The sequence below is a fragment of the Sesamum indicum genome, linkage group LG3, assembly GCF_000512975.1.
Source record: "Sesamum indicum cultivar Zhongzhi No. 13 linkage group LG3, S_indicum_v1.0, whole genome shotgun sequence".
Lineage (NCBI taxonomy): Eukaryota > Viridiplantae > Streptophyta > Magnoliopsida > Lamiales > Pedaliaceae > Sesamum > Sesamum indicum.
The window spans coordinates 6,972,393-6,997,506 of record NC_026147.1 but is presented as its reverse complement, the minus strand read 5'-3'; the positions used below and the strand labels follow the sequence as shown (position 1 = coordinate 6,997,506).

General features: G+C 41.0%; 3 protein-coding genes across 3 annotated transcripts; 2 read left to right on the top strand and 1 right to left on the bottom strand.

Moving 5' to 3' along the window:
- Positions 3,843-6,265, top strand: LOC105157522 (probable acyl-activating enzyme 1, peroxisomal). The gene is made up of 2 exons (XM_011073923.2): positions 3,843-4,366; positions 4,676-6,265. The coding sequence occupies exons 1-2, from the start codon at positions 4,028-4,030 to the stop codon at positions 6,107-6,109; spliced, it is 1,773 nt and encodes a 590-aa protein (XP_011072225.1). The 5' UTR covers positions 3,843-4,027; the 3' UTR covers positions 6,110-6,265.
- LOC105157521 (embryo-specific protein ATS3B) lies at positions 6,452-8,240 on the bottom strand. The gene is made up of 3 exons (XM_011073922.2): positions 7,915-8,240; positions 7,681-7,788; positions 6,452-6,821 (listed from the first exon to the last, which is right to left on the bottom strand). Exons 1-3 carry the CDS (start codon positions 8,026-8,028, stop codon positions 6,549-6,551), a joined length of 495 nt encoding a protein of 164 aa, XP_011072224.1. The 5' UTR covers positions 8,029-8,240; the 3' UTR covers positions 6,452-6,548.
- LOC105157520 (large ribosomal RNA subunit accumulation protein YCED homolog 1, chloroplastic) lies at positions 10,530-13,232 on the top strand. The gene is made up of 2 exons (XM_011073920.2): positions 10,530-11,152; positions 12,570-13,232. The coding sequence occupies exons 1-2, from the start codon at positions 10,614-10,616 to the stop codon at positions 12,976-12,978; spliced, it is 948 nt and encodes a 315-aa protein (XP_011072222.1). The 5' UTR covers positions 10,530-10,613; the 3' UTR covers positions 12,979-13,232.

Below are 25,114 nucleotides of genomic sequence, written 5' to 3'. Positions count from 1 at the left end.
CAGTTTAGAAGAGATCAAGGGAAGGCCTAAGTACGTCATTGGTCGAAGCCCCTCCTGAAATCGAAGCACTGCTAACATCTGCTCTTCAGTCCTTGTGCAGATCGGGAGATAATAAGATCACTCTTTTCCACATTAAGTCATAGTCCTGACCACGTCCCAATCTGATCCAATTCTTCTTTGAATACTCTAATGGAGTCAATGTCACAACGACAAAACAATAAGTGATCACCAGCGAACCCCAGTTGAAAAAGACGAGAAGGCTCATATTTTCAGTGGAAGGTAAAGCCCCCGTCCTGGCCGATCATCTATAAGAATACCAGGTGCTTCACCTCCATCACAAGTACAAATAGGTATGGCAAGAGTGGACCGCCCTGTCGAAGGCCCCGGGCACCTGTGAAAAAACCATGAGATTTTCCGTTCATCCCCACTGAGAATGAGGTAGTGGTGACACACTCCTCAATCCATTTCATGAATACCACTAGAAACCCAAAGAGTTGCAACACAGCTAACAAAAAATCCCATACTACTGTATCGTAGGCCTTGCGAATATCCACTTTTAACTCACAACTCCGTGGTAACTGCATTTGATTGTAGCCGGTAAAGAGTTCCTGTGCCAACATAATATTGTCCCCAATACTTCTACCAGGTATGAATGCAGGTTGACAGGGACTAATTAACTTGTCTAACACCACACTCAATCTCTGGACAAGTAGTTTTGCAATAATCTTATACAGAACATTACAACACGAAATAGGGTGAAAATCAGCAGCAATCCCTTAGGAATAAGTGCCGAAAGCAGACTGTTAATTTGCTTCAGTAGCCTTCCCATTGTAAAGTCAGGCCCCGGAGCTTTGTCGTCAGCAATATCAAATACCGCAAGTTTCATGTCCTCCGGCATAAATGGCAAGACAAGCTGTGAGGCCTTCTCATCAGATAATACATGTTGCGCCCATGGTCTCATGTATCGAAAATCCATAACCTCACGGCGTCGAACTCCTCCCAACAAGGACTGATGATAAGCTACAAATTCATGGCTCACAACATTCGGCTCTGTGTGAGTGGTCCCATGAGCATCATTAATTTGAAGAATCCTTCTCGCAGTCCGCCTCTGTGCAATTCTGCGAAAAAACACGCGAGAACATTGGTCCTCTCCCTTCATCCGCTCCATCTTACCTCGCTGCTGTAGCATAATTTGTTCAAGTTTGACCGCCTTGGAATAAATAAGGCGACAACAGTGTTCCAAGAATATGAACAGCTCATCTTGTCTATTCAAGTTGGCTAAAGTTTGTGCTGTCTCCTGGAATCCTTTCGCAAGTTGTACATTATGCGTCAGGTTCCCCTTCTTCTGCCGCTGCTCCCGAAATACAGGTTTGAGAGCCTTTAACTTCGGGATGACAGCATACATGGGAGCTCTTATAACTTCGTGCTGCCAAATATTTTGCACACTGGGAATAAAGTCCGGTGAGAGAGTAAGGTAGTTATCGAATCGGAACATACCTTCAAACTGTCTTTGACTATCCCCCGATATTACCATCGGTGAGTGATTAGATGTGTGTGGGGTAAGGCAGGAATAGAATGTCGTCGGAAACCTCGCCGTCCAGATATCGTTAGTGAGCATCCGATCTAACCTCTTCTATAGATTTCTTGGGCTGGCACTACAATTATGCCATGAAAATCATTCACCCTGCATGGGTAATGGCAGTATCCAGCATTCATGGGTAACTGCCAACTACTTTACTAGTATATATAAAGCTAAGCAACTACCTTGGTTGTTTTTAAATGAATTTACTAAATTACCCCTATTTAGAAAAGCAGAATCCAAATAGATTTCTTCATTCTTATTTCTTTTCTCCCCTTTCATCACATGTATTTAAATTTTTTTTTATCTCTTCTATTTTTTAGAATTATATTATTTTTCTTTTCACTTATTATAGTCTGATAAATACATTAATATATACTAAATTCATATAAAAAGTTTTGATATATATTTTTAATAATACATTTTGAAAATTTAAGCACACTGTACCAACAATTAATATGCAACTAAACCATTTATTTCCACCTTATCAAATCCTGCAACATTAATTTTTTCATAAATTTTAGGAGTAAATTCATTTTTTGGTTTGGTGATTTAAGCCATTTGCAATTTTCGTCCATTAACTTTCTATGATAGCATTTTTGTTCTATAATATCTTAAATTTTTCGATTTGAATCCTTCAATTTTGCGGGAGTTCACTTTCACCCGACGAGAACGGTAAATTTCGAGAAAAAAAAGGACTCAATGGTGAAATTAAAAAAATGTAAGAACAAAATGCTACTCTGAAAAGCTAAATGACAAAACTATTGGCAGAAAATTGACTTGTATGAACAAAAAATCCAATTTTAAAATGTCACAGAGAGACACATGAATTTTTTCAACGAAAATTGTGAGCTCTGATTAAAAAAGAACTAACATAAGGAAAATTAAAAAGACGTAGGACTAAAATATTATTATAAAAAGTTAAAGTACAAAAACCTCAAATGACCTAAATTTCGTATGAAAAATGCATTTAAGCCTAAATTTTAATCAACCGGTAGTTTCTGTTTCCTCTTATATTGTTCCTTAATTCTAAAAAGTTCATCTATATTTATACTATTTATAAAAAAGAAGGCCCTTTACACTCTTAAACGGTAATTTTTATATCGCTACACCAATTTGTCATTTGCCAATTATAAACTTAAAAAAATTATAAATACCATTAAGTAATTTTATCAAAATTAACAGTCATTATGTTATTGCTGATTCGTTTACCCCATGTTCTCCCCCGACCCTCCCCCACTTTCCCGTCAAAGCAGGATGTTGGCGACAGAGGAGCGGAGGGAAAGTGCTTCATCTCGGAGAGAAGAGCGAGGGACGCGTGGGAATGAGGCGGCGATCTCCTCCAACACCATCTGTAGCTTCATCCCCTGATCCACCAGGTGCTTCTCGACCGGGTCCTGTTGGTGCGTCTGCTGAACTGCTCCGTTTATCCATTTCTTCGGGTCGAATCTCTTCTCCGAGAAGGCACTCAGATCCACCATCATCTTGGATGTGTATTCGGTTTTCCGATGGATCAAGTTGTGGGGGTTGTAGCTTCACCGGCTGGTTTAGGCCTTGAGAGAGATCGGTTACTGAAATCGCATGGTGAATTCCTTTGTGTGGAACGCGACTATAAGAAGATGAAACTAATGAACTCCAATCCTTCTCACTAGCACTAGAAAACAATTCGACACAAGCTTTCATATTTTCAAGAACGTACTCCATCAAGTACGTGTTTCCGAAATCGATAGTATGATCGAATTAGTGTATACATCAATGCATTTTGGTGGAGTTAAGTTGACTACAAGAAGATATGCATGAACAATAAAATTCCTTTTCTCTAATGGCATTGATATTTTGCTTTGTATAATTTTTCAACGAAATTAACATTATGGATTTTGATTTTAATTTAAGATACACATCCACTCCAACTCTTTTAATTTCTAATGTTACTAATTTTCTATTTTATTATATTTACTATTTGACTTGATATAAATGTTCATGCTTTTGAAATACTATTTGTTTTAAGTAATACTATTGTTAGTCAGCCGTGAAATTTGTGTATAAAAAATGACTTATATGCTTTAACACATTATAGTATTAGTATCTTGTTTTATTTTCTAATTAATTAAAAAATATAGGCAATTTTTCTTGCATTTTTATTTTCTGCTCAATTAATGAAAAACTGTGGATAATCTTATGTTTCACTCAATTAATTAATATGCGTGAGGATCGCGCAACTGTTGCTAGTATGAATAAAGACAAGTGTTACTGGCCCGTGGTCTCATTCTTGGGCATGCAAGCATCAGTTACTTATCTCAAACTCAGTCCTTTTCAGAGTCTGTTGTCTATATCCACATCTCCTCAATCCCCCCCATCAATGATCAGTTGTACTCGGGACAAATCACCCACCTAAACCCTCCCACGTTATTAATTCTTCTCTCTTTCAGTTGGAATCCCACCACCATCATGAGCCACCTTTTCCGGCGCCGGACCTCAATCAACAAACGGTGGTTCTTCAATGGCGTCAACAAAGTTGAGCAGCCATCAGAGAATTCCCGGCGTTTCTGTGAATTGCCGGAAAATCCTGAAGCTTTTTCATGGAAATCGATGAAGGGTCTTGTCAGGTGCCCGGCAAATTATGCCCCTTTATCGCCCATAAGCTTTCTAGAGAGAGCTTCCAAGGTTTATAGAGATAGAACTTCTGTTGTCTACGGTTCTTTGAAGTTCACTTGGAAAGAGACTTTTGTTAGGTGTGTTAAGCTGGCTTCTGCCTTGGCCCAGTTGGGGATTTCCCGTGGCGATGTGGTAAAATTCCAGCCTTTCTGTTTGTTTTTTTGTTCTGTGATTATGGGGTTCTTCATACTTCAGTACTAATTTTAGACTTTGCTGAGGATGGATTAATAGTCTATTTGCCCTGTAGTTTTCTTGTGTTGATCAGTCTATGATATGTTTTACTTAAGTAGTTTGATTTGCTTGTGGTGGTTATCTTCCTTTGTACGGTCTGCCTGAAGTGATGATTTCAGAAATTAATTCATAATGTACTCAAAAAATCATTGTAACAGTTCATGATTCCAAGTTAAATCCTCTCAAACTTGCGGTGGGTATGATGAACAGGTAGCAACTCTGGCTCCTAACGTTCCGGCAATGCAAGAAGTGCATTTTGCAGTGCCGATGACTGGAGCAGTTCTTTGCACAATGAACACACGCCAGGATTCAACTATGATCTCAGTCCTGCTTCGGCATTCAGAAGCTAAGATCATTTTCGTAGACTACCAGTTGCTTCATGTGGCCCAAGGAGCATTCGATCTCCTCGCAGAAAACAACGTCAAACCACCAATTCTTGTCCAAATTCCTGAACACAACACCACCCTTCCTCCTGGTTCTGTTTCCAATACCTATGAGTATGAGAGTTTTCTCGCCAGTGGAGATGCTGAATTTGTCCTCATGCGGCCAATAACTGAATGGGATCCTATCAGCATTAACTATACGTCTGGCACGACGTCCAGGCCCAAAGGGGTGGTTTATAACCACCGTGGCGCTTATCTCAACGCCCTAGCAACGATGTCTCTTCATGGAATGATCTCATTGCCCGTCTACCTCTGGACAGTCCCAATGTTTCACTGCAATGGGTGGTGCCTGATATGGGGCTTGGCAGCTTTGGGTGGCACAAATGTCTGCCTCAGACACGTCTCCCCTAAGGAAATATTTGATAACATTGTACTTAATCAGGTCACCCATATGGGAGGAGCTCCGACTGTCTTAAACATGATTGTGAACTCAAGCGACCGAAGGCTACTTCCTCACAGAGTCGAGATAATGACTGGCGGTGCACCACCACCACCGTCAATCCTGTCCAAGATCGAGGAGCTTGGTTTCAGGGTTTCACACTTGTACGGGCTTACGGAGACATACGGGCCAGGCACATCGTGCGTGTGGAGGCCCGAATGGGATTCTTTGCCTCGTGAAGAACAGCTAAGGCTAAAAGCAAGACAAGGAGTGGAGCATTATGGGCTAGAGGAAGTTGATGTAAGAGACTCTGTAACCATGAAGAGTGTACCAGCAGATGGTACGACACTAGGTGAGATTATGTTTAGAGGGAACACTGTGATGAGTGGATATTTGAAAGATGAAAAAGCCACAGAAGAGGCTTTTGCAGGTGGATGGTTCAGAAGTGGTGATCTTGCTGTAAAACATGAGGATGGTTATATAGAAGTGAAAGATAGATTGAAAGATATTGTGATCTCTGGTGGGGAGAATATAAGCACTGTTGAAGTAGAGACGGTCTTGTATCGTCACCCAGCCATTCTTGAGGCTGCCGTTGTGGCAAGACCCGACAATCACTGGGGGCAGACACCTTGTGCATTTGTAAAGTTGAAGGAAGGATTTGAGGTTAGTTCTCAAGAGATAATAGACTTCTGTAGAGATCAATTGCCCCATTATATGGCACCTCGGACCGTAATTTTTGAAGAGTTGCCGAAAACATCAACTGGTAAGATTCAGAAGTTCATCCTCAGAGAGAAAGCTAAGGCCCTGGGCAGTCTTTCCTGAGCTACGAATTGCTACTATTATCTGACTGAGTACTGCAGATCTTCTACTTCAAATCAGTATTGCAATTTGTATTCCACTATTTACCTATACAGGCCAAATGTATAAACTAACATCGCGTATATATTTAAAAGGACTGTAACTAAGTCTTCCAAGTTTCTTAAGAGTACAGGCATAGGCACAATTGATTGGAAATCAGACCTTATTCTATCCTTACTACACTCAGACAACTTCTTCAGGGAGCACCGAGTTAGATTTCCTTCAGTTACAAGACAAGCATAGAGATTTTGACTTGAAACAAGATATAACATAAACCAGCAGAATGGCTAATCTGATACAAGAATATGGACAGCTGAACACAAAACTAGAAGAACTGATCATCTTCGCAAGGTTTATTCTCATTATTTCAGTTGTGGCATGTCATAAACAGCAAGAGAATGCTTTACTTCGTGGCTAATGAAGTAGCTGTGCGATGATAACAGTGATTAAATCCATACCAGATATCGCTAGGTATCATTACATTGTAGTAGAAAGTGACGGGCTGCGAATTGTATCCGTATACTGTCACATCGTACGGTATCCATCCATCGTAACCACTTCTGTAGAGGTACAAGTAACATATCTGGTATGTGCATGGTCCGTATATCTGAAATGTATCAGTGGAACATCGCTCAAATGTCCTTGAACGTGGATTGTCCAATCTTGGTGCATAAACCTACAGATTGAGAACACAAATCAGAAACACTAACTGATGAAAGCCAATCTTTGCAAGACAATGGGAGCTATAAAAGCACTGTCGAACTCTATTCTTTATTCTTCTACATAGAATTATACAAACGAAAACATGAATGCTGCCCACATATGAAACTTTAATATGGTCTGTCCTAATTGTAATTCAGGACATGATGGAATATGGATTCACTGTGAACACAACATACAGAAATTCGGGTGGCTGATGCCAACAAGGCTGTCCAAATCAATCGATTTAACATAGCTGATGTCATCCAAATCCAAGAAAATAAGGATGCTACTAATTAGTTGAACATACTTAAGTCCAGTTACGACCTCTATGTGTGTTCAACCTATCTATCAAAGATGACATTTAAACCTATGAAAATTGTGCTTTTAGATATTCTGACACAAGAAAGACACATCCATCAAATTGATCAATTCCTATATAATGAACTAATCGGCCATTCTTCCTCACAGAAAATTCTTATCGAAACTGGGTTTGGCCGAACCAAATGAATCACACATCAAGCGTATTGCAGGCTTGCAGCCATATAATTGGTTCGAGTTCGGCCAAGATCAGTCACAAAGTCCACATCATCACTCAAAAGGGACAGACATTTCGCATATGAGGTATCTGCGGAGTAAATTTACATAATGCCAAGAATTAAAAGACTTCCCTGCTAAAAAGACCTAATTGATTGCCAACTCCTAGGATCAAATCTCATTCATATTCTTCTCAGAGCACACACAGATTTATCCAGAAATAAGAATTGAACATATGGGTAACCTATAAATCTCTACGAATGCCACTAACTATAAACAATTCAACTACAATTCAGAACCTGATTTCCATAGGCATCGCCAAAGGAGAGACTGATACGGTCTCGCGTGTAGCGAGAGGAAGAGCAACTGGTCCTTATGCTTACTGTGAAAGAACAGGTTCCTGCATTCTGCACATAATCAATACAAATTTAACTTACAAAAGGGTACTTCAAATACACACACACACACAACTGAATTTCTTCCAAGAATGTAATTTTGCACAGCCCGACACACTCAAACACTGATTTTCGGACCTGGGTCTTGTTGATTTTGAGGGATGAGAGAGGGTGAGGGCGTGGAATTATGGATCTTGATTCAGAAGAAGAGAAGATGAAAGCAGAGAGTAGCAGAAGAAACAGGGCTCCCATGATTCCCGAAAAATCTTACAACTGTGTTGGCGAAGTTTGCAAGGAAAAAAGCAGTCTAGACGGTGCTATAAAGATTCAGTGATCGACTTGAGCTGTATGTTCCTCGTATGGATGTTGATCGGTTAGAATTGTTTGGTTGTGACAGAGAGATTTGGAGTTAGCCCACGTCTCAAAGCAAACAAGAATCAAAAGTCGCTATCCTTTTTTCATTTAGACTTATTTTCGCTTAACTGCTAAGGCTTTGAGTCATTGTTTGGAAGGCTGTTCAAGTCCTAATTCAATTCACAGAATTGCGGTCTTTTATTTTGTGACGTATGAGATATTGAGAAAAAAATAAATATTATTATTTAAAATAAATTATATTAATATCTCTTAAAGTTAGTTCAAAATACACAAATATTTTCTTTATTTTGTAAAATTACAGGTACACTGCTTTGAAGTTATAATCGTAATTACAACTACACACCATATCCAAAGGCAAAACTTACACAAACACCTTCTAAAAAATATTATATTAAGACTGATACGGTCTCGAGACTCAAACCCGACCGTGCACCGTTCGATAAATCAATCAAAAAATTTAGTATGTAATTACGTATCAAATTTGGTCAAATTCAGAGTTTGGTACGATACTGATAATTGGTATTGGTAAATTGTACTGTTTCAAAAATATATATTATAATCATACATAAATATAATAAATAAAAAATTATATAATTAAGTATCTAATTTATTTATAAAAGTACCTTTTTAATTGTTTTAAGGGTTAAATACACTTTGCACGCCTGCGTATTTATCTCATTAAAACCCCTAAAGTATGAAAGGTAATAAAAAACACCCATTACAAAATAATTTAACATTAATAGGACAAAAAAGCCCTTTTCATTTACCCATATACTTTTTTATTCTACTTCCTAAAATATGTTTTATTAGAATATCTCCCCCAAACTATTTTTAGTGATTTAAAATTTTACTCACATTTTATTATAAAAGTAATGTTTATAATTTATAATTTTTTATAAATTATGAAACACAAAAGGTATTTATAAGCTCAATATATGCAAATATATTTTACAAAGTAAATAAATTATGTTAAAAAGTACATTTAAATATGTGTCAATACATAATGGATATATTATTATAGAAAAAGTATGTTGTATAATTTATAAATTCTTATTCAATTACATGTCCACATAATAAAAATATATCATATTATTGCTTAAAAAATATAGAATATTATATATTAATTATATTATAGATTTGCATATTCACAATATATATACATATATATATTTGATGTAACATTTTAAATTATATTGATAATTTATTTTTACAAAAGTTCAATATATATAACAACACATCCAAAAATTATGTAAATTTTTTATCAATTGTGTAAAAAATATAAAAATTTTATGGAGCTTATATAGATTCTATACTCAATATAAAAATTATAAATTTTTGATAATACTTATTTTAAATAAAATATTAAATTAAATTAATTTGAATCAAAAGTTATAAGTAACTCCCTACTAACTTTTACAACTTATTAATAAAATTATAAATATTATAATTTTTCCACTAAAATTTTATTTTATTTTTATTTTCAAATACTTTCAATATTTTTTACTATTTAACTTATACTTTATTTCCACAATAAAAGTGAAAATTATTATAAACACCCTCGTAACCCCCATCTCTCCCTCTCCTGTAAAAACAGCTTTGCATACATAAAAGTAGAAATGCTACTAATCATTTCAATGAACCAATACTCACTTATAAAAATAGTACACACACATTTCCTCTAACACCTTTGTATTCTTTACTTAATTTTTTGTCTTTAATTTTCATCTACAATTGTTATTTTGTTAAAGAAAAAAAAAATGCAACCAACTCATGTGGTGTTATAAATGAATAAATTATCTCTTTATTAAAAAAATTATAATACTTCTTTGTATTATTTAAAATAAAATAATTTATCTCTTTAAACAAAAGACTATTATTTTTTTCATAAGAGGATAATTTATTTATTTATATCTATACTATATAAAAAGCAAGGGCCCTTTTATCGCACAAATGGAGGTTATGACACAACAACATTAATTTTATTATTATGCCAATAATACTCCTAAGTTAATTTTTTCTTTTTTGTTATTTGTTGCTTTCTTTCTTTTTAGAAGTATGATGTTTTGGTTTATGTATTATTTTTCTTATTCATAATATACTTTAAAATATAAGATATTATTTATTATATACACTCAAAAACCACATGAGGACTAATTTACTATATTGTAGGAAATAAATTGCATTAAACTCTTATTTTAAATATAGGAGTGTTATCATATTCTATACATGATAGTCTTTTCACTTTATTAAGATTCTATATATTTTTATAAAAATAAATTATATTAATATTTTGATAAATAAAATAATTAAATAATAATTTAATTGGGATAAATATAACTATATTTCTTACATATAGAGTTTGGTTTTTGTCTAGAAATTTATTTATCAGAAAAATCCCATCTTTGGTTGAAGAGAGTTATAGTGAAATCTTCTCCCAAAACCACGGCCTTAAACCCACTGAGATGTTCCGCTCAATCGCCTCATCCTCCGCCACTCCGCTTCTCTCTTCTCCTCCCCTCCAGTTCACCTCCCAGTCCCACCACTGCGTCAAACTCCACAACCCCTTCAATTCAAACACAATCTTGAAGAAACCATTTAGCCCGTCAAACTTAACCCTCACGAAGACCCACAGCAGCAGCAGTAGTTTCCATTTCGCGACTCATTCCGAGAAATCCTCTGATAGTGACTGGGAATTCCGAGACGAAGAAATTGAAGGTGATGATCACGAGGGCTGCCCGTGGGAAGGCGCGATTTTGTATAGAAGGAACCCGGGTGTCTCGCATTTGGAGTTCTGCACTACTCTTGAGAGGTTGGGGTTGGGAAAGGTGTCCTCGGAGGTGTCGAGAACTAGGGCTTCGGAAATGGGACTGCGCGTGGTGAAGCCTACGAAAGATTGTCAGGACGGGACGCCGGTTTTGATTTCGGTTGATGTTGCTAGGAGGAAGCAGAAGTTGAGGCTGGATGGAATTGTCAGAACTGTTCTTGCTCTTAATTGCAATAGGTAATCTATCTTTCTTTTTTCTTCTTTGGTGTGTGTGTGGTCTTTATTTTGTGGTTGGAGTGAACTTGCCCTGCTTCTGTGCTCGTGTAATGTCTTTAATTCTATGCTTATGTGGGCTGGTATGAGAAGTCTAGTTATGCTGTTAGAAATAGTTGATTTCTGGGTAGGAGTTGAGTTACTTTGGGTGAAAGTTCATTGGTGACATATGAAAGACAGAAGACTATGTTTTTCTGCTGTGGTGTTCTCATTGATATCTGTAACTGTATCCTATTTGTCATTAGCTTGATTAAATGGAGAAGAGAAGTACTTTATTGGACGATTAGTATGTTGAGTTTGGGAGAGTCAATTTATTGGGCGAGGTTAATATTTCTTGGACTCTTTTGTTCATATCAAACATGGTTCACCACCGAATGGTCAGAACATACGAGGACAATGGCTCTATCCCATTGTGGACATGGAACAAGGGGACTGGAAAAGTCTTGGAACAGTCGACAAATTGTTGTGGCTATTGGAGGGGTTGTTTTGGTGCAACAGTGATGAAAATTAAAAAAAAATTTTTGAAGAAAACCACAAGTATGTTAATCACAATCCTCTCTGGTGCTGTTAGTCTTGAAATTGGAACTGTCAATCTAAATAAATAGCAAGGGATTTGTTCCTGCTCGTACTGCAGGAACTACTGAGCATGGGGAAGACCTGTTACTGCTCCAATATGGCCATGGTAATAAAAAATATTCAACTTAACATGCCTTTACTAGAAATGAATTGCCATAATAGTTAGCTGTTCATAATTTTTCTCTTTTTCTAGAAGGGAAAAAATAAAAAAGTCATCTTAAACTCATAGCAAAGATTATTTCCTAGAAAATACTGGAGCTGGGTTAGGTTGCTCCCATTTAAGCCTATCGGACTGGTGGAACGAGCTGCTTCTTATCAGAACACTCTACAAGATTTACCCTGTGATTCTTTCTAGTAGGCTGAGTGTTTGTTTCTTTTGGTACAGTTTTTCTTTGGTGAAGCATTAATTTTTAGAGTGTGAAAGTGTCATTGAAGAGTTGTAATTCTTGATAAGGTGCAAGACGCAAAGCTTTCTTGTTTTGCTTGTATACTAAACTGATCTATATCAGTCTGTGACATTGAAGACTTTATTGGCAATAGCAGAGAAATCTTGAAGAACAGAAAATTCTAGTTCTAAATGTAAATGGTCATGCTATAGGATAAGATATGTTGTAATTCAAAGGAGCCTGAATGCTTGAGGATTTCACCCTCAGCTTCTTATCTCTCTTTCTGCTTCCCTCTGTAACTTTATGTACTGTGTATTAGTTGTCGAACTTGAAATACTCCTATGTTACATACACTGGTGATTGTCCATAGGTTCTTTAGCTTTTAAATGTGTAATTTCTTTAGTTTCCGAATACTGAAGGTGTGGTGAAGCAGCTGCTCAGAGTGTCTACTCCAACTTCTCACTTTTATTATGTGAAGAACCCATCCAAGAACCAGACACCATAAACCTGGGTGTAATCTTTGGAGAAGACAAATCCAAAAATTTTGGAATGGGCGAAGCAGAGGATGATGTAGATTCTCTAATTGACGTAGATGATCAGCTATATTTTCCTGTAGACGAAAAAGTCATCGACATTTCTAAAAACATAAGAGACCTTATACACATAGAGATCACCATTAGTGCTCTCTGCAATCCCAATTGCAAAGGACTATGTCTCAGATGTGGTACCAATCTCAATATCAGCAGCTGTACGTGTGGAAAGCATAAGGTGGAGAACAAAGGTTATGGCCCCCTCGGAGATTTAAGGAAGCAAATGCAGAAAACATGAGCTCGAAGATACTTTCTCTTTCTTTGAATATAATGCGAAATTGCAACGGAGTATGTTATGTTGTGTTTATTATATTCCTTTCTGCTAATTGATTCCCCCCTCCTTTGCTCACTCTTGATGTCTGCGACATCATTGGCTGTGGGAGTGAAACTAGATCGAAAGTTCTGCAATAACTATTTTGACATGATATTTTGTACAGTTTACAAGAAGATTCACGTCTCGGTCAACTTATTCTCTGTTTTGGATCTTGGAAAGGCTACTTCTTGTCAAAGGGTTGTGAGTTTGATCCTCTCTGTTGATGTGAGAATTGTGTTAATACTTAATTTGTAAATACTCCTGATGCTATTTATGATTCTAAGGTATATCTTGGTGGACCATCAAAGTTGAAACCATCTAAATCTTTTGTTACAGTTAAGACTATGAGGTCCTGGATGGACAAAACCATAACCTACACATTTTAGCTTTGGAAGATTGACTTGTACCGATGTCACTACTGCGCAAATCCACAGTACTTATGGTGTTTGGGTGAGTACGAATTTTCCAAAAAAAAAAAAATTACAAGTATTTTTGAGAGGTTATAAGATATCCATAATGTTGGTCAAAATTTTAAGAAAATTGGGGTATATCCTTAGGAAAAAAAAAATTAAGAGCAAAGAGTTCACAACTTATTTTTAATGTTTGAACATTTTCTTTTATTTTTTATTATCATATAAATTACAAAATCGTCGATATTACTAACATTTTATAACTTATTTTATCAATACACGTTAAAATTTTATTTTTAAAATAAAATATTACTTCTTATAAGTTGTAAAATTATTTATAAGATGTTTTAAATAAGTATAGTTAAACACCCTATTAGCCAATTTCTTGTAACTTTCTTGTCCATAATAATGGTAAGTTACATCGACGCTCCCTGATGTCAGATCTAATTACATAACTATCACCAACCCTTTATAAAATTATAGGTACATCTTTTGAGTGGGTGTTAATGCAATATATCCAGTAGGTATTTATATAAAGTTCTGCTATTGAATATATGGTGTATTTGTAATTACAATTACAACGTTAAAAACTATACTAATTAGACATAACATCATAAGTTGACAGTGTAATTTACCCTTATAAATTAAATTTCTTGGACCCCCTCACCATCATCAATTTTCCTCTACTCACCAATAAGTAAGTAAAGATTCATTAAATGTAGATTGAACCAGTATTTCCTTGACCAAGTCCATCAAACTATACCCTTTGTTATGGTCAATGAAGGACAACTACATAGATAAGACAAGTATTTGACTGCTCTAGGTTAAACGTCCTAAGAGTGAAGTTTATATGGACAAAGAAATTGATATCTAACCTACTCTTTAATTGTATGGCTCTTATTCGGCAGGCCTTTTCTGGGCAAAAAATGGCTTGGCTTTGAGACTCATGAATCCACATCACATGGCCTTTTGAGTCCCCAATTCAAGAATTTCTTGAAAGCTCCAAATACCAATTTTTGCAGCCACTTATGATGTCTTAATTGACTTTACGACAGTGATGATGTATATATATATTGCAAAACACTCAGCCAAGAATATGTCTTAGAAAGCAGTACGACGTACTGTTAGGTTTCTGATGAGTATACACATTTAACTCTGCGAAAAGACCAAACTACCCTTCATTAAGGGTATTAGAGTCTTTTCACGATGAAGATCCGCGCCTTTTGTAACGGGTGGGTCGCGGAGGACCCGACCCGGATCGCACAAACCAATCGAAGACCCGGACAATGACAGCCGTTCGATCAGAATGCAAGCCAGCAGGATAAGGCCACGTGGCCCAATCAACAATATTCAGCCGTGCTCTATAAATAGACCCCAAAACGCCGTTATTGAGGTAACTGTTGCGCATTTATTGAGATCGAACTTTGAGATAGCATACATTTCTCTCGATCAACCTAACTTGAGTGTCGGAGGGTCATTGTCGGGGACGTGCCCGACGAGCTCACGGTTCGTGTTTTATTATCAGGGAACCCAAAATCTGATCTAGGAAGAGTTGGACTATCTGCATTGAGATTGTCTCAGGAGATCGCTAATTTCGACCCGGATCAGTTGGCGCCGTCAGTGGGAACATTTGAGAATCCCTTATCATAATGGAAGGTTCATCGAGGAGAAACGTCGGAGAGGAGGAGACACCGAGAAAGGGAGGAGGAGCAACTATTCAGTTAACCCAAGACGAACTACAAAGAATGATAGAGGAAGCCAATCGGAAGGCGATCGTGGAGTACGAAAGAAGAACTATGACTCCACTGGTTAAAGAAACTGCAAGGAGACAGTTGTTCGAGAACGTGGAACCCTAGAGAGAATCTAGGGTGCAGGGTGAGCAAAAGCACCGCAACAAAAGACCGGCCTCGTCTGATGCTGGCTTCAGTAGCCATGCTCGCGCGAAGAGAAGGGAGCCCATAATATCCCGGGCCAAGGTCGAGAGTGTGGAATAACAGATACACAACTTGAACAAGCAGATCGACGAGTTGAAAAAACGGGGAGAGATAGTTTCACAGAACAAGAAATCTCCCTTCTGTAATGACATTCTTATTCAAACAGTTGAACCGGGCTTCAGAGTGCCCGACTTAAGGAGATATGATGGAATGAAAGACCCACAAGAACATGTAGCCATGTTTGAAATGGTGCTGAATTTGTTTGGGCAGCCAGCCCCGATCATGGCAAAGTTATTCGCGACTACACTCACGGGGAAGGCTCAAGAGTGGTTTACAAATTTGCCCCGAGGCAGTATTAAATCTTACGATCAACTAGTGCAAAAATTTAACTTTCATTTTGCGAGTAAGAAGAAACAGAAAAGATCAGCAACTCACTTGTTCAATATCCGAACAGAGAGAAGATGAGACCCTGAAGAACTTCATGGGAAGGTTCAACAATGAAACATTAGAGGTGCAGGAATTGAGGATTGATATGCTGGTGAGCATCCTCATCCATGGGCTGCGAAAGGGTCCTTTCACGTCTGCTCTCGCACGTGACCTGCCCAGCGACGTCGAACAGTTGATGGCGTTAGCACAAAAATACATTGATGAAGAGGAGATGAACGCAATGAAAGACTCCGAACGGAGAGAACACGACCATGTACCCAGATGACCATATGAGAATAGAGAAGGGGGTGGCAGCAAACAAAAACAGGAGAAGCAGAAGGAGCCCAAGTATATATCGAAATACCACAACTACACTCCACTGGCCATGTTGCGAGAAAAGGCTTTGATGATGGTGGAAAATGCAGATGTCTTAAAATGGCCGAGGCACACGAGGTACACCCCTTCCAAAAAATTTTCTAACAAGTACTACAGGTTTCATCGAGAGAGGCGTCACAACACTGAGGAGTGTTTTCAGCTAAAAGATGAGATTGAGAGGTTAGTCAGGCAGGGATACTTCCGAGATCGCGTTCCCCCAAATTGCAAAATCGGTGGGGAAGTAAGAAGAAGCCGATCGAGAAGTAGGGACCGAAATCCAGGCCCCACAAAAAATGATAGAACTCCAACAAGAGGAAACAATGCGCCGACCAAGGGAGTGATATACACGACCGCAGGGGGTTCGAGTGCGGGAGATTCAGGTCGAACACGGAAAAGATGCGCTCGGACCGCAGCATTGGCCATGTCACGCGAGAAAGCATTGATGATGGTGGAAAATGCAGATGTGCTAAAATGGCCGAGACACACCAGATATACGCCCTCCAAAAAATTTTCTAACAAATATTGCAGATTCCATCGAGAGAGGGGACACAACACCGAGGAGTGTTTTCAGCTGAAAGATGAAATCAAGAGGTTGGTCCGGCAGGGATACTTCCGAGATCGAGTCCCCCAAAATTGCAAAATCAGTGGGGAGGCAAGGAGAAGCAGATCGTGGAGCCGGGATCGGAACCCAGGCCCTTCAAAAACAGATAGGGCCCCGACTGGCGGGAGCAACGCACCGACCAAGGGAGTCATATACACGATCGCAGGGGGCTCGAGTTCAGGCGACTCGAACAGGACCAGAAAAAGAAGTGCCAGGACCATGAACTCGGGCCGGGAAAGAGAATTCGTCCTTAAGGTCGAAGAAGAGGAAGCCATCTCTTTCGACAGTTCGGACAGACCAAAGGAAAGCGAGGACATGAACGACCCCATGGTTGTCAAACTAGACATCGCAAATTTCACGGTCCATAAGGTGCTGATTGACAGTGGGAGTTCGGCTGACATCATCTTTAAGAACGTGATCGATAAAATGGGGTTGGAGAATGCCCGTCTCGAGCCGGTAAGAACTCCTTTGGTCGGATTCGGAGGTAGTGAGGTCGCATCGCTAGGCATGATCGAATTGCCAGTATCAATGGGGGAAGTGCCTAAGCGAAAGACGCTGATGGTCAAATTCTTAGTGGTCGATACACCCTTCGCATACAATGTAATTCTAGGTACACCTGGTTTGAATCGGTTCAGAGCGGTTGTTTCGACTTATCATATGAAGATGAAATTCCCAACTGAGAACGGGGTGGGGGAGCTAGTTAGCGACCAGAGAGAGGCGCGCAAATGCTATAATCTTTCACTCAAAGGGGAACCTAGTCAGAAGAAGAGGAGGGTCAAAGAGGATGCCAAACCTCCACCCTATGATGCAGAGCATATGAAGTCCAGCGGGGAGTATAAAAAGGTGCAGCTTGTGTCGGATGAACCCTTCAAGACCATGCGGATAGGAGCAAACTTGGATGGGGAGTTGGCCATGATAGAATTCCTGAAGAAGAATGCTGATATATTTGCATGGAGTCCCTCAAATTTCACGGGGATCGATCCAGGGGTCATTGTTCATCGCCTAAATGTCGACCCCAAAGCCCGACCTATGCAGCAAAAGAAGAGGTCGTTCGGAAGCGACAAGAACGACATAATCAGACAAGAGGTCGAAAAGTTGCTAAAGGCCGGGTACGTATCCGAGATCCAGTATACGATTTGGTTTTCTAACGTCGTGCTAGTCCCCAAATCTTCTGGGAAATGGCGCATGTGTGTTGATTTTACAGATCTGAACAAGGCCTGCTCGAAGGATCCGTATCCTCTGCCGAGGATTGACCTGATGGTCGATTCGACAGCCGGGTTCGAAATGTTCTCAATGATGGATGCATACCAAGGGTATCATCAAATCCACATGGCGAAGGAGGATAGGGACAAGACTTCGTTCATCACGGATAAAGGGATTTACTGCTATAACATGATGCCGTTTGGGCTGAAGATGCTGGTGCGACCTATCAACGGCTCGTGAACCAGATGTTCGGGGACTTGCTTGGCAAGACGATGGAAGTATATGTGGATGATATGTTGGTGAAAGCAAAAGATCGCAGGATCATCTCGAAGACCTTTCTCAGGCATTTGGTATAATGAGGTCGCACAGAATGAAACTCAACCCAGACAAATGCACATTCGGAGTAAGTGGAGGAAAATTTCTGGGATACATGATTAGCGAACGAGGAATAGAAGCGAACCCAGAAAAGATCCAAGCTATAATGAATTTGAGGTCGCCGACTTCGATCAAAGAAGTGCAGAAACTTATGGGCAAGATCGCATTACTGAGCAGGTTCATATCTCGGTCGGTAGATAGAAGCTTACCGTTCTTCAAGATCCTGAGAAAAGCGAAAAACTTTACATGGACCACAGAATGCGGCCAGGCACTACAGGAGTTGAAAGAATATCTTACTAAGCCCCCCTTGCTCACAAATCCTAAAGAAGGAGAGACATTGTTTTTGTACCTAGGGGTATCTGAGAATGCGGTTAGCTCCGTGTTGGTGAGGGAAGAGGGAAGCAACTAGAACCCGGTCTACTATGTCAGCAAGATGCTCCAGGGGGCAGAGTCCCGATATTCCGAGATGGAGAAGCTTGCTCTTGCTTTGGTGGTGACGGCTCGAAAACTACGACCATACTTCCAGTCGCACAAAGTGGTGGTGCTGACAAACCACCCTCTCAAACACGTGATGTAGCGACTCGAAGCCTCCAGGAGGTTGATCAAGTGGGCGGTCGAATTGGGGCAGCATGACACTGACTATCAACCTAGAACGGCCCAGAAAGCGCAGGTGCTAGCAGATTTTGTGATGGAGTTGTCCAGTGACGAGAAGAGCCTGAAACAGTCGAACAGCCTTGCCTGAAATGGATGCTACATGTTGACGGATCTTCTAACGCCAATAATGGAGAAGCAGGCATATTAATTCAAGGGCCAAAGGGGGTAGAGATCGAAGTTGCAGCTCGCTTATCTTTCCCAGTGACGAACAATGAAGCAGAGTATGAGGCATTCATACTGGGTCTAGAGCTCGCACATGAAGCCGGTGCCCAAGATTTGGAGGTTTTCATAGACTCCCAATTGATTGCCCTACAGATTGAAGGAACGTACGAAACAAGGGAGAGGACGATGACATCATACAAAGAGATCATTCAGCGATTAATGAGTAAATTTGAGAAGTGTTCTGTTTTGCAGGTCCCTAGGGCGGAAAACGACAAGGCAGATGCCTTATCTAAATTTGGAACTGCAATGGATGGAACCCGAGATCGCAAAATCACAGCCCTAGTACGCGAGCGATCGGCTCTTTCGAACAAAGCTGAGGTACAGGTTGTCTCAGAGACGGGGTCATGGAAGGATGAAATAGTAAAGTATCTTGAGGACGGTACCCTGCCCGTCGACCCCATTGCTGCGAAGAGAATCAAATTTCGAGCTACCCGATTTACCTTGCTAGCCGGCCAGCTCTACAAGGGAACAGTGGATGGGCCCCTCTTGAAATGTTTAGAAGGGGAGAGAGCCCTTTACGTGATGAGGAAAATCCACGAAGGAAGTTGTGGAAACCACTCGGGCGCGAGATCGCTGGCCCAGAAAATCATATGACAAGGATATTTCTGGCCCACTTTAGTCGAAGATTCCAAGGACCTAGTGAGAAAATGCGAGAGCTGCCAAAAATATGCCTCCCTGATACACCAGCCGGCGACCCCAATGGAGCCGATCAGAATAGCGTGTCCGTTCGATCAGTGGGAAATTGACATTGTCGGACCTTTTCCACCCGCCCAAGCTCAAAAGAAATTCATCATTGTGGCGGTCGAATACTTTTCCAAATGGGTCGAAGCAGAGGCAGTGGCTAAGATATCCGAGGAAGAAGTTATCAACTTCATCTGGAAGAACATCATTTGCAGGTTCGGGATACCTAGAATACTAATATCTGATAATGGCACCCATTTTCAGGGAAGAAAGATTACAGAATGGTGCAAGGAGCTGAAGATCGCACAACACTTCACTGTAGTCGCGAACCCTCAAGCGAACGAACAGACCGAGGTGACTAACCGGACGATCTTGGAACACTTGAAGACGCGCCTCGAGAATAAGGGATCGTGGGTTGACGAACTGCCTGGAGTTCTGTGGGCGTACCGCACAACCCCCCAATCTGCCACAGGCGAGACCCCCTTCTGCCTAGTGTACGGAACAGAAGCTATCATTCCGATAGAAATTGGGGAGGAATCCCGAAGAATCATGCAGTACGATCCTGAAGCTAACCAGGATGAACGAAGCTTCAACCTCACGGTAATTGAAGAAAAGAGAGAGGTCGCGTATGCCTGAATCCTGCACCATAAGGAATTGATGATGAAAAGCCATGATCGCAAGATTCGACCACACCAACTGCAAGTAGGAGATCTCGTGTTGAAAAAGGTAGAAGTTTCCAGGCACGTGGGAAAGTTAGAGCCGCCATGGGAGGGACCGTACAAAGTAATCGAGATCAGAAAGAAAGGTACGTACAGGCTGCAAGACATGCAGGGTCGAGACTTGCCGTGCCTATGGAATATACAGAACCTGAAGAAGTTCTATGCATGAAAAGGGAGGTCGCGCTATGGTGCCTGTGAAAGGCCATCAACACCGAAGAGATCGAATTCTGGTGCCTGTGAAAGGCCATCAACAACGAAGAGATCGAATTCTAGTGCCTGTGAAAGGCCATCAACAACGAAGAGATCGAATTCCGTAGCCTGTGAAAGGCCACCAATCGTGTAAAGGTTAGGAAGATCGCATCTAGTATATTGCATATAGTCATCACTGCATATGTGAACGATTGGAAAAAACCTGTATCAACTGTAATTTCCTTGAGGCAATTTATAAAACTGCGTACATTTTCATGCTTATCTTCGTAGATGCACATTTTCATGTCTTTATCGTTATCTACTAAGCAAAGTAGTCCAATCATGCGATCTGAAAAAGACGCATCCAGACAAATGCGAAATGAAAAAGACGCGTCCAATCATGCGATCTGAAATAGACACATCCAGACAAACGCGAACTGAAAAAGACACGTCCAATCATGCGATCTGAAAAAGACGCATTCGATTAAACGTGAACTGGAAAAGACGCGTCCAATCATGCGATCTGAAAAAGACGCATCTAATCACACGCGAACTGAAAAAGATGCGTCCAATCATGCGATTTGAAAAAGACGCATCCGATTAAATGGGAACTGGAAAAGACGCGTCCAATCATGCGATTTGAAAAAGACGCATCCAATTAAACGCGAACTGAAAAAGACGCGTCCAATAATGCGATCAGAAAAAGACGCATCCAATTAAACGCGAACTGAAAAAGACGCGTCCAACTATGCGATCTGAAAAAGACGCATCCTTCCTTCTAACTTAAAAAGAGGCGTTTCCTTATGTGAACAGAAAAAGAGATGCAACCTGCAAACGAAGGAAAGCGGTAAAGGAACAGGGGGAAGCAAACATGCTAGATGACAAAAAATGATTTCATTGATGAAGTTTCATGTACAAGTTTTCTCTATGCCCCACGGGTCAATTCCCCAAATTTACAAGTCAAATGTTCTCAAAATATTAGGGGGAAAAATGGGTCATACAAAAAAAGAAAAAGGGGTTCAAAATCCTATCAAAAGAGGGGAGATCAGGTAGCATCATCATCATCATCCTTGTCCTCAGCCTCAGCTTCTAGCTCTGCACGCAAGGCCATGAATTCGTCGTCCTTTAGATCGGGGTCGGGGGGATAAGGTTGGAGATCGTCGTCGGGAGTGATGTCTAATTGGCTGCGATCAAAAGACTCTCAGAATCCACCAAGCTTCTCGACTTGAGCTTCACAGGTCTTGTAACCCTTGGCGAATGAGTCCGTAGACTTGAGTTCCAAGGCAGTCGTGAAAGTGTCCGTTTTCAAGAAATCGCTAACGACTGCCATTCGAGAACCGGCCAGAAGCTGGTTGTGTTCTTCCAGAGTAATGCGACCAGACTGGCCTTCCTCAAAACCTCGCTTATGACCCTCGACTAGTCCGACCTCCCGGCCAGCCTCGAATCCTTCTTTCTTGCCTTCGGACAAGGCAACATCCCTCTCAAACAGGGCGATCTCTTTCTCTTTCCTTGCAACATCGAGCTCGCCCTCCAAACCCTTGATCCTCTCCGCAAGAGACGCCATCTCGTCCGCGTGCTTGAGGTCCTGTTCGTCTCGTTCTGCCAGCCGGGCCTGGAGCTCCTTCACCCTCCTATCGATGTTTATGTAATTCTTGCGATAGGAAGTGCACTTCAAGGACAAGCTCCGGAGGAATGTCAAGCCCTACAAAATCACACAGGGTTATGCGAGTTCAAACATGCGAGCCTATCCAAGAAGGAAATATTACTTGCAACATGGCATGAGCCCCATATTGCTCGATCCGAACAGGGTTGTTCATCACCAAGGAACTTTGGTCGCGGAGGGAGCTCATTGAGTTGTATAGATCGAAAGGCTCTCCCGCCGCCTCCGCAAAAAGCATCGTGCTGGAGGAGCTATCCCACCTCAAGGGTGTTGCATCTCCCTGAGGGGTAGACTGAGGACCCCTTACAAATTCCCGAGTCTCCTCCCAGTGTAAAGCGAGCTGCTCCAACCTCAAGAACCTGTCTCGTTCGTCCTCTTGGTTAGATTTTTCTGTAGCTTCCTTAGCCATCATGCTCAAAGTTTTGGGCCGTTGGGATTTGGATTTCGAAGAACCAGAGGGATCTGCTGGTTCTTTCCCCTTCGAAGCTTCTCCCTGACCCGGTTTTTGCGAGGCCCGTTTTCTCTTCTTGGATTTCTTGCCGTTGTCGCGATCTGGCCTCCCAGACTCACCCCCTTGGTCTCCACTGACATTGTCTAGATTCAACTCTAGGTTGCTAGAGTTATATCCGTAGAGAGGTTGGGAAGGGGTTTCCTCGCTGTCAACTTGGATAAGCTGACGATTGGCAGGGCTCGTAGCCTCGCGGGCTCGTAGCCTCGCGGGCTCGCGTAGAAACTGGGGCAAGATCTTTTGAAGGTGTGGGGACAGGAGGAAGATCCTTAGAAGTCGTGACCTGTTTTCCTTTGGCCTTGGCGTTCGCCACTTTGTTCGCTGCTGCCTTCATCCGCAAAGAATTGCGCAAACTCATGATGATGCTATCTGCAAAAGCTAAGGCGTGTAAGCGACTTCGAGCAGAATGACAATAGAATACTACATCAGGAGGAAGATAGTTGGAATGGGTTTCACTACCTAAAGACTCTTCGATATGGAGAGACGCTGGAGAGAGCCCAAATAGTTACAAAACTTTCTCAGTGAGAAGCTTCTTGGGGTCGTACTTATAAGACGTCAGGCTATTTATCTGGTCGCCCTCCAACCCCCCTCCACTCGTTTTTGAAATGGGTTTATATTTGGCCCATTCATTTTTAAAGGGCCAGACACCTTGGGGAGATCGAATAAAAATATATCGATCTAACCAGCCTCCTACATTTGACTTCAGGGAGCTCAGGTATCCGCAATCAGGCTTGGCCGAAAGTTAGAAGAAACCTCTACTACCGGATCGCTTTGAGGTAGTGAAAGAATATAGACTCCAAAAATTATCAAAACTGGGTTCTATACCTAAGAATCGCATTATTACAACAAAAAGGACGATATGAGAGATAGAATTTGGGGAAAGCTGCATAGGGCACAACCCCAATTTTTTCAAGATCGAGGCTACAGGGGGAGCTAAAGGAAATGGAAGTCTAGCATCGAGGTTTTTGATAGAAAAGGCGCTCAAACCCTCAGGAGGACGATACATGCGATCGAAAGTGGCAGGAATAACGATGTCATATTCTGGCGGTATGTGATATTTCTCCCTAATATTAAGAACAGGTGTCCTAACTCTGCTAACTACGGCCTCCCAAGGGTTTTAGCAAGCCTATGCTGAAATTTTGCGAGAGTGGAGGGACCGGCCCATTCGTCAGTAATTTTAGAAATAGGAAACTTTTTGTTCCTTTTTGGTGAGGTTGAAAAAGAACCGTGGGCAGACCCAGATGCAGACCTAGATGCAGACCCAGATATGGACCTAGATGCAGACCCAGAAGCGGTCGAAGATGACCCGGAGCCAGAGCTCGACCCAGAATGCAACCTAGAATTCGAACTAGAGCTGGAAGATATCGTACCTTAGAACAGGATGGCTCTGGAAGCTGCAGATTAAATGCGAACGTCAAATGTTGAGTACGGCTGCTGAAAGTCTATATGTGGGGCAGACGGAGAGGTTTGAATGACTGGCATATTTATAGGCGAGCTCCTCTGGAGATGCGCGCCTAAAGATCAACCGACGAGATGTTGCCACGTGTCCACCTGGGCAGCCGATCGACGAATGCGACTGTTCGACTTCTTCAAAGGCAACGGTCTTGCACTTTGAAAAAGTGGGGGAGTAATGATGGGTATACACATTTAACTCGTGCAAAAAGACCAAACTACCCTTCATTAAGGGCATTAGAGTCTTTTCACGATGAAGATCCGCGCCTTTTGTAATGGGTGGTTCGCGGAGGACCCGATCCGGATCGCACAAACCGACAGAAGACCCGGACAATGACAACCGTTCGATCAGAACGCAAGCCAGCAGGATAAGGCCACGTGGCCTAGTCAATAGTATCCAGCTGTGCTCTATAAATAGACCCTGAAACGCCGTTATTGAGGTAACTATTGCGTATTTATTGAGATCGAACTTTGAGATAGCATACATTTCTCTCGATCAACCTAACTTGAGCGTCTTAGGGTCATTGTCTGGGACGTGCCCGACGAGCTCACGGTTCGTGTTTCATTCTCAGGGAACCCAAAATCTGATCTAGGAAGAGTTGGACTATCTGCGTTGAGATTGTCTCATGAGATCGCTAATTTCGACCCGGAT